This window comes from Acartia tonsa, chromosome 4 (assembly GCF_053477335.1).
Source record: "Acartia tonsa isolate MP-2025a chromosome 4, ASM5347733v1, whole genome shotgun sequence".
Classification (NCBI taxonomy): Eukaryota; Metazoa; Arthropoda; class Copepoda; order Calanoida; family Acartiidae; genus Acartia; species Acartia tonsa.
The window spans coordinates 6,293,696-6,303,559 of record NC_137263.1 but is presented as its reverse complement, the minus strand read 5'-3'; the positions used below and the strand labels follow the sequence as shown (position 1 = coordinate 6,303,559).

General features: G+C 31.4%; 1 protein-coding gene across 1 annotated transcript in view; it reads right to left on the bottom strand.

Annotated features, from left to right (window-relative positions):
- Positions 1-1,424: 1,424 nt before the first annotated feature.
- C3G (C3G guanyl-nucleotide exchange factor) overlaps positions 1,425-9,864 on the bottom strand; it is a 30,658-nt gene continuing 22,218 nt past the window's right edge. Inside the window, exons 6-8 of the mRNA XM_080155914.1 lie at positions 6,724-6,802; positions 4,023-4,167; positions 1,425-3,345 (exon numbers count right to left, since the gene is read on the bottom strand). Coding sequence (XP_080012040.1) covers positions 3,190-3,345; positions 4,023-4,167; positions 6,724-6,802 — 380 coding nt within the window. The 3' untranslated portion in view covers positions 1,425-3,189. The remainder of the gene's footprint in view (positions 3,346-4,022; positions 4,168-6,723; positions 6,803-9,864) is intronic.

Here is a 9,864-nt window from a genome sequence, read left to right as displayed (position 1 = left end):
TGCAATAATATTGGATTTATAATGAAACAAGGATGACAACATCCATGAAAGCGAAGCCCTTTAACGGTAGGAAAAACGAACATCAACACTTATAAGAGTGTCAGAACTAAATTAGCAGAATATTAATGCATAAGTCTAAACAAAATTGTAAGTAATTAGTAAGCAAAACTTCTTAAATACAGGATACTGGTTAGGGACATACTTACATTTTTATGACTTGATTATAGAGATGCTTAGCTTATAACAATGTACCATAAAAACCTGAGAAAAACATAATCTTTGTTAATAATCTATTTCTTACATAATTACTTATGATTAGAGTATAATAATATTAATATCACAGCCAAAAGTCACAGCAAAATTACAATCTTAAAAATTAGTTTCTTAGGATCTATACACTAATTAATTACATTCCTATTTTAGAGTAAGTATTTGAGTATTTCTAATTTATTTAGTTAAAATATATATAAAGAACTGAAAATACTGCTTTTTTATGAAGGACAAACTTAAAAATTTATCTTTTTTTTTGTGATATAAAAGGCAAATAAGTGAAAAGAAACTAATATTTTGTAACAATTATCAATAATTAACACATCTTAAATATTTTAATAATTAAAACAGATTTACATAAATTTAATAAACAACAATTTTAACACATTCTATACAAATTGAGAATTAAACAGATTTAATAAAATATCAACGCCAGTTTAGAACAAAAAATCTCTTTTATATTAAATTTCATGAGTATTTAAAAATAAATTAAAATATAAAAGCAGTATAGTGACTTTAAAAAAAAGACGTCATACAATACAAATAACCAATGATAGACCTGTATACATTTTAACATTGGTCAATTACAATGTATAATGGCCTATCATAGGTCATTTGTATTGTATGACGCAATTTTATAGGCACTTTAAGCTGCTTCAAAATATGACTACAAGTGTGACCGAATACTTTTTGTAAAACTGGTGATGTTCATGGTTCAGTGTCAGCTTGGATTATTGTCAGTTAAAATATTTTAAATGAATCATTTTGAGCTTTAAATCAATAAAAATTAAATAATAAAACAATGCTCCTATTTTTTATGATTAGTTCAGAAATCCTTTCATAAGAAAAATAATTGCAGGAATCACAAATAAATTACGAAGACTTACATATTGTTTTCGTCTAGGTGTCCCATAAATTAAAAGGTAAACCTTTCTAACAAGGAACACCTAACTTTTTTATGTTATTTCACCTAAGGTCCGTAATTTTATTTTCAAATAAAATCTTACTTTAGTGTGGAATTTCGTTTCAAAATATTGGTTTTATTAACAGGGCTCGGCACCCGCCTGTACGCCTCAGGGAAATCAATCTCTTAAGATCAGCTGGAATCTGAATCTGAGCCAAATATGACAATCCCTCTTTTCAAAAAAAAAAAAAAATAAAGCTTCTAAACGGGTTAAAATTTGAAGCTTAGTCGCGGCTGCCGAGCCCTGTTAATTACATAACATTGACTTTTAATATAAATATTTGCAATCTTAAATATAAATAGAATATCAACTTTCAGAAATTGCAAATAATTCAGGGAGGGAGGGAACAATTGCGGTTTAACATACTCCCCACCACCGAATAATTACAATCTACAAACAAATAAAATTTTTCTTTTAAAAACTGGGCAAGTTTTTTTTATAAAGCATTATTCCATCCCTGTTCTCTGGTAAGAAAATCTTTCCAGATTTCACATTTTAAGATATTACAAAAGAATTAAATTTTTGTGTGCATTGAAATTTGTGCATTTACTGATTATCTTCATCATAATATATGATTTTGTTATATTTGCAACATAATGAAATAATATCATTTACTCTTTCAGAGGTTTGCTAAGCTAACAATTATTTTAAACCTAGTTTATTTATTCTATTACAATTTCTTTTAATATAAGCTAGATTTTTGGTTATGCAAGGTTTCGTGATTGAATATTTTTTTTCATGAATAGCTCTGAATCCGAATAATTTCCTCTGGATTAAACCGGTCCGTAGCCCCGAGAAGTCAAAAGGGGAAATGAAAAATTAATCTTACAATTTTCATTTTTCCTAACTGCGGACAATTGTCAATTATATGATGCGATAAATAAATATATTTTAATTTTGTTTAGACTGAACAACAGCTATATATGAATTCACATGTATAATAACATTTCTCAATAATTCACAATTAAATCACAGAATATTTCCTAAAGTTCTGGGTTTTATAATTACCCTTATTTCATCTTAAGTAATAAATCTTAAAAAACCTTTTTCATATAAATTCTATGAATTAAATTAGAAATATAAGAGTTTGATGTAAAATTTGTTTATATTTGGACTACAGTCTTTTCAGCTTTTATTATTATTTGGTCTCTTGTATGCGAGTAGGAATTTGAATACGAGAATTGTGTAAAGCTGACAAAAGGTATATTATCACCCTATTTCCCAGTGTTGCTTCCAAAGCCGATTAATATCCGCTGGATTATAACCGGTTCTAAGCCATATTGAAAAATCATGTATCATATCGTATTATAGCCTGTTTTCTACGAATATTAAAATAAAAATCGTACAATTAATACCAGTTTTGTTAGCCCGGGCCTTCGGTCCCTTTAGGATAAAAAAAAACTGGATTAAATCATAGTTTTTCATGTTAATATCCGCGGAAAAGAGTCTATAATACGATACGGTAAATAACTATTATTGTATTAAAAATCTATATCAAGGTATTAATAAGCATTTTTATCGGCCAAAGCAATAAAAAAAAAAAATTGTTGATGCAGAGTAAGATACTAGTTATTTAAAGGAAGCCTGCAAGAAATACAACGCTTTAACTGCTAAAAAACTGTCAAAAGTAGAACAATTTCTATCATGACGTGTGGAAAACTTTAAAAATTTTCATATACCTAAAAAGTAATTTTAAAATGCCTATAACTTTTTTTATTATTGCAACTGGAGGCTTGAAATTTTGGATGTTTGGTCTACTTGTTGCAGTCTTTCAGCAGTAAGAGTGGTGTATTTATTGCAGGCTTCCTTTAAGAACTTCTCCACAGAAAGTTATCTTATTTACATTGCTTATAATTGCAAACTATTACCCCCCCCCCCCCCTCCCTTCCAATCTCCCGCTTTACAGGTATCAATCTTTAGGTCTAAATTTAGGCCTAATGCTGGAGAACCTGTGTCATTTAGATTTGTTTTGTCCCCGGGGCTTTATTGTCTCGCTGATGTTCCACATCTCATCCTCGGTCAGAAAATCTTCGAAATTTGCAAAGAATTGGATTATATCCTCATTGCGAGTTATGTGGTAGTGAACCTTCTTGAATCTTCGCAGGTTATCCTGAAAATATATTAATTAGTATTTTTCTTGTCTATTTTACATATAATTAAAACCGATGGTTTTCACTCAAAGTGGGAGACGAGCGCAGAAAGCCCCTCTCCCACTTATTTCGAAATAAATTGAAGAAAAGGGGGGGTGGGCGTACCAAACTGACATGACAAACACAGGAAAAAAATATTTTATTGGGAGGTTAAGTGCTCGACTAGGTTCCTTGCGGGAAACAACAAAATTTCAAAGCTAATCAAATTTAACCACTTAAAGGCCAAACAGATTTTAAGTAAACTACCATCCTATCCCTCTTGTTGTATTCTAATTGTAAATAAATCATAGAAATTACTTAACACTTTTTAAATATACTTGCGGCTGTACCCCTAGCACCTAAAGGCACTGTTTTCAAACAGGTAAGAAGGGGACAGAAAAAAGTCTAAAACCATCCCTGGACCAATGTGAATCTACCCTAAAAGGGAGAAATCAATCAGTTCTGTGGTTATCGATATCTTAAGCTTCAGATAAAAAACCTATATAGATGTAAAGCTTTACTGTATAGGAGAACCATATCGGTACAACAGTTAGCGAGATTCTTCGCTACAGACAAAAAACCTTACTACTTTAAATAATACGATACCCATGTTTTCTTGAAAATAACTAAATTCCTTTTTTAAAAGAAAATCATTTACCAGAATATTAAACTGTTGCCATCTCTTGGCAAAGTTAATTTTGTTCTCGAAAGTGTGAGGGTTGCCAATATGAACAAATGTTAGATCCTGCAACACCAGACCAATGTAGGGAATACAGGGCGGCGTTGACTCGGCCAGGGCAAGTCTGAAAAAACAAGTATTTTATTTAAAAATATCTTAATTCATTCGACCACACTGTTAATTTATTAGGCTACATCAGAAATAAGGTTAACCAAAAAGCGAAATAAATCTAAAATAATATTTGGGGGGCATATGTCAAGTCGTCAATTCTACACCCCCAGCGACAGCTGAAAATCGCGAATAGGTTTCGGGATTTTTTTCGAATTAATTTCGTTGTTGGTATATGCTGAGGCTACATACTACATATATTTTGATTCAATACTAAATACAGCTGAGAAAAAACACAATAACTGTACACTGCACGGTATCACCAGATATGTTATTAGGGCACATATTTGCACCGTTAGAATCTAAAGACAAAAAAAGTGCACAAGGAAACTAGGTTAAGTAACATCCAAAAAACAACCAACCAATTTTTTTTCCCGACATTTTTCTTCAAATCCTAACTGTGCATAGTACTGAGCTGGGGCCAAGGTATTCCCCCAAAACTCACTATAAGTGTCACGTGCCAGACATAGCAGCAATGAGTACTATTTTTACCGTCTCTATTATGACGCAGTGCGGTCCAGACTCGATCACTCAATAATGTGTTTTCTAACTGCTTACAATTTTGCTGCGATAATTATCAATATATGTAATAATTTTATTAGTTAATGATTAGAGCCAATTTATAAAAAAAAAATCTTTTAAAGAGCCAAAATAAGTTGTATAAGTGGAAATGTTGATAAGAAAGAGCTGAAATTAATTGAAATTAATTAGGAGCAAAATATAATATTATGAAAAGAAAATTAGATAACTCACTAATTGATTGATTAACAAAGAAATTTGAAAAGGCATATTCTTGTATAAATTCAGGCTCCACGGAGGCGTAACTATATTCAATTCTTTTTTAATTAGAGTTAGTATAAAAGATGTATCATTAATAGTAAATAATATCAAAAATGGAAGAAAATACCCATAAGTAGCTCAAATAAAAAAATATAAAAAATAAAGCTCAGGGGCATGGCAATCTTCCAAATGAAATTTCAGCTATCTATCATTGATAGTCGCTGAGAACACCCCCCCCCCCCACCCTCCCGAGCATTACAGACCGGAGAATAAAAAGGGTCATAATAGTGGATGTCCAATAGCCAGTAATATAGCAGCTTATCAAAAATAGCAGCCGAGTAAATTGTGAAAATACTAAATACTCAATTAGGTACAAATCTTCACAAAAATCAGTTATTTATTTAAGACTAGCGACTACGCCCCCTAGAGGCCTCTAGTGGCACTTTAAATGTTTTTGTTTGTTAAAGTTAATTTTTTATGTAAGATACCTCTTTATTTGACGTTGAAGTCTCCCCTAAATTTTAAATTTTTTGATTTTTTTGTCATTTCTCTTGGGAGGGTGTTGGTACCCTCCTCCAAAATAGTTATAAACCTTCCCGGGACTTATGAGAAGCTACCCTGTTAAGGAGAACCCGATCGGTTCAGCGGTTGGCGAGATCCTTCGGTACAAACACACAAACACACAGACAAACACACAAACACACAGACATCCTATTACTTTAGTATAAGGATAAAAGCCGTGTAAATAAAATATATAACAGAGAAATCTTAAGTCCTTTGTAGCTATACCGACAGACGGACGGACCAAGTGGCCAAGTTGCAGACTGAATGCTTATTGTTTATATGAATCTTCACAGAAAATGTCATCCCTCTATTTCAAATAAAGGCCGAGAAATTTATGATTATCACAAAACATTAAAGACGGACCAACGGATTTTATGAGAGAAGTCCACTTCTAAAAAAAAAGAATTATAGGTCTAAATAGAAATTATGAACACAGTAATAGTGTCTGACTGATTATGACGTAACAAAAAAATTAGCCAATGAGAGGCCACTATAAATTTTACCATTGGTCAATAACGCCCTCTCATTGGCTAATTTTTTTTGTTACGTCATAATCAGTCAGACACTATTACTGTGTTCGAAATTATGTTACCATGACCTATCCATGCAAATTATGTATTTTAGTTTTATAATTATTTCATTAATGAAATGGATCTAGTGCAGTTCAAGGTAAAATGCTCGCACAAAATTTTAACAAACAGATAATGCCTATAAATAATGTAGCATAATAGCCAACCACTACACAGTTATCTCGCAGTGTACACAAATGCGCGAAAAAAATACTTATATTCAGTGTTTTATTCCTTTAGTGAAACCTACCCTGTGCATCATTGGATCTTAACTATTCCAGAATATTTATCGGCCTTGCTTATGACTTTGTGCAGGCATGACATGTACGTTCAGCCGTTTAGCTGCTAGCAGCCTTTAAAATTCATAGATTTTTGGCGATAATCGTAACCAGGAACATTTTGCCGTGTAATGCACTAGATCCAATTAAATTATTAGCATCTTATGTCCGCGTTCAGTAGGGTTACATATTATATACTACATCCAGGTAACAAATCCAGCAAAAAACAGTTCAGCCCCCCCCCCCCCCCGTTATGTAAAGGTAAAACCCTCTACAGACAGACATCCTGTTACTCTGTTACAAACTGGATGAAATTCTTACCTGTAAGCTCTAAAAGATGAGGATGAATCAATGAGTGAACAATATTCTTTCAATCCTTCAGTTATGGTTCTTTGCCATTCTAAACAAATATAGATAATATTAAAACAAGGATGGCAACATACATGACAATCTTTGCAGGGCCGCCACAAAGAGTAATTATCATCTTAATATCCTCATAGGAGGATCAAACCAACAACACTAAGTCATCCGTAAGTAAAATATACTTTTATACTGTTGTCTGTTAATCCTAAAAAACAAAATTAATTGTTAAAATTAAATTTGAAAAAATTCTTACTTTGACATAAATAATACTTTACTATTCTATTTCTGTGTTGCTTCGCTGTTATAAATTTTACCATCCACAAATTCGATACAGATTTTAAATTTTCCAAACCAAAGTATGCATAACCACCAGGCATCTTAGGGGATAAGACAAAAAACTATAGTTTTAGTACATTCCTAACGAAAATAAAAAAATACGTCTGTTATTTATAAAAAAAAAATTGTTGTCGATAAGTTTAAACAGTGCTAGTTAAACCAATCAATCAATATTTGATGAAAGTGCCCAAAGTTATTAAGCCAACAAATGTGAAAATGTGCTTATAATATAACTTTGGGTACTAGCATATTTTAGGGTCCAATATCCCTTCCTTCCCTGATAACCAGTCAAAATTATACAACATGCCAATCAATTATTTTTACCACATAGCAAAATTTTAAAATTCACAAAAGAAGATGAAATCATCCATTGTATTTCATTATTTTGGTACTTATGAAATCTAGAAATGATTTATAAAACAAGGGTAAAACTCGTAAGATTTATTTCTCCAGATGGTCAATCGGAAACAATAATCCGTCAAACTTAAAAAGATACGAAGATTTTTTGTTCACAACAAATTTGTCTATATCCCTCTACTAAACGCCAGAGGAACAATCATACCTCTGACCCCTCCCTCGTTTTCTAATAATTTGTTATCAATCTATGGGTTTATTATTACTTGGATCTTACACCAGATTATCATGTACTCTAATAAAGTGAACCTTGTAGCTAATATAAAATCCCACCCTTTAATCCAATCCCCTCCCCTCCTACTGGATGAATAAAACTGACCAAGAATGACAGAGGAATTAGCAATAACGACAATTTTTCCCCTGTCATAATATCCACTTATATTCAACCTTCCATTTCAGGAAGGGAGTAAGATTTTTTTATTTTTATTTTATAAACGGGATTCTACAAAAACTTTTGCACAACTTCAAAAGTAATTTCCGTTGTAAAAATGTACTAGTCAACCTTTGTGTTACATAAAATTACTTTTTATAGAGAATAAATATATATATTTTTATAAATTCTATTAAGCAAAAAGAATTAAGATGAAAATATGGAAGAAAATATGGATGGAACCTAAGGGGATAATAACAAACATTGCGAGTGAAAACCTAAAGCCTAGTTCACAAAAGACATAGGTCGACCTCTGGAAATTTTAGGCCGACCTAAAGAAGCTTTAGGTTGACTGATTTTATAAAGGCATTTGTTAGTTATACTTGTTTAGGTTGACCTACAGAATAAATCGGTCGACCTCTAAAAGTTGTTTGTGAACTAGGTATAAGACTTGCTTGGAGTTTAGTGTCTACATGAGTGACAACCAACAAACTTTAAAGAGACGCAATTCTTTTAACTAACTAACTAATTTATTAACTGACTAAACAGTAAAAACTAAAACATAAAAATCATTTACAAAAATATTACTATTTATCTTACTTCAAATGTAAAAAGACATGATTTGATTCAAATTTGCAGATTCTAATTAAAAATAATAATAAAAATCATAACATCCGAATTAGTTTTTGAATATATAATCTTAATATCAATCTGAAAAATATGTTTTAGACTTTTTTCTGCCAGCTACAAACATTCCAAAATATAATAGTATCCCTTTAACCAAAGCAAGGCAAGTTATTTTATGCATTATGGAAACATCACAAACCAAACTGGTAAATTCATTCTGCTGCATACATTCCAAGGAAGGGGGTGTCCACAGTAAAGGGTTGGTGTAGGGAGGAGGGGGGGGGGGGGGGGGGGGTGGTGGTTACATATTCAAGCTTGTGCCAGATTTTAGACAAAAGGAAAAAATGAATTCGGACACATAGGGATAGGACAAGTATTTCAAAGACTTTTTCTTTCTTTCTCAATAAAATTGGCAAATGTAGTATAATATCTTAATTATTAAATTTATGACTTTACATATATTTAATAAAATTTATAAAAGTCGTAAGTTAGTTTTAAGCTAAAAGAAGCACTACTGAATATATCATCAAATGCTGATGCAAAAAATTTACCACAGCTATTTTACATTCTGTTTTTGGTTTATGTTAACAAGGCATTTATCATACGTCAGGAAGGGAGGGGTAAATGGGCTATTTATTACACTGGTTCCCAAAGTTTTATAATAACGTTTTTTTATTCATTAGCTTAACAACTTTGGGGACTTTTATTAAAATTTAATTGGTTGATTCATTAAGTTGAGTGTCCAAACATTTAAACCAATAATTTTATTTTATAGAAGGAGTAATTTAGAGTGAATTTTAATTGATTGATTTATTAAGTTTTTATCCTAACATTTGAACCACCAAGAGGTAATTTTGAGTATCATCATTGGAGATACACATCAATTTTTCGGCCATTATCTTATCCCTTTAGATCCCTGATCATATGTATATAAATACATAAACAAACATGTATAAAAAGGCATCTCTGACATCTGAAACAATAAATATTGATAAATATATAGATTCATAAACTGTAGTTTTTACATTTTAATTAAAAGCCCATTTTTGAGAATTTATTTAGGAACTGAAGAACTTAGGGTATATTAGTATGAAGGAGTATTTAGAATAAGAAATTAACTTAAATTTTCATCCGAATAAAAATGATATCATCCTTGTTAAAATAATTAGCGTCGGTCCGTCCGTACGTCCGTCTGTAACGGATAGCTTTTTTCGTTAATTTAGGCATGTTAGAATTGTCCTATCGTTTTCAAACTTTGCATGGTGATTCCTGTAGTAGTTGGGTACGACTTAGAAAGCGTAGCAACTCTATAACTATTGCCAGTATGTCCGTACGTCCATTTTATACATGTG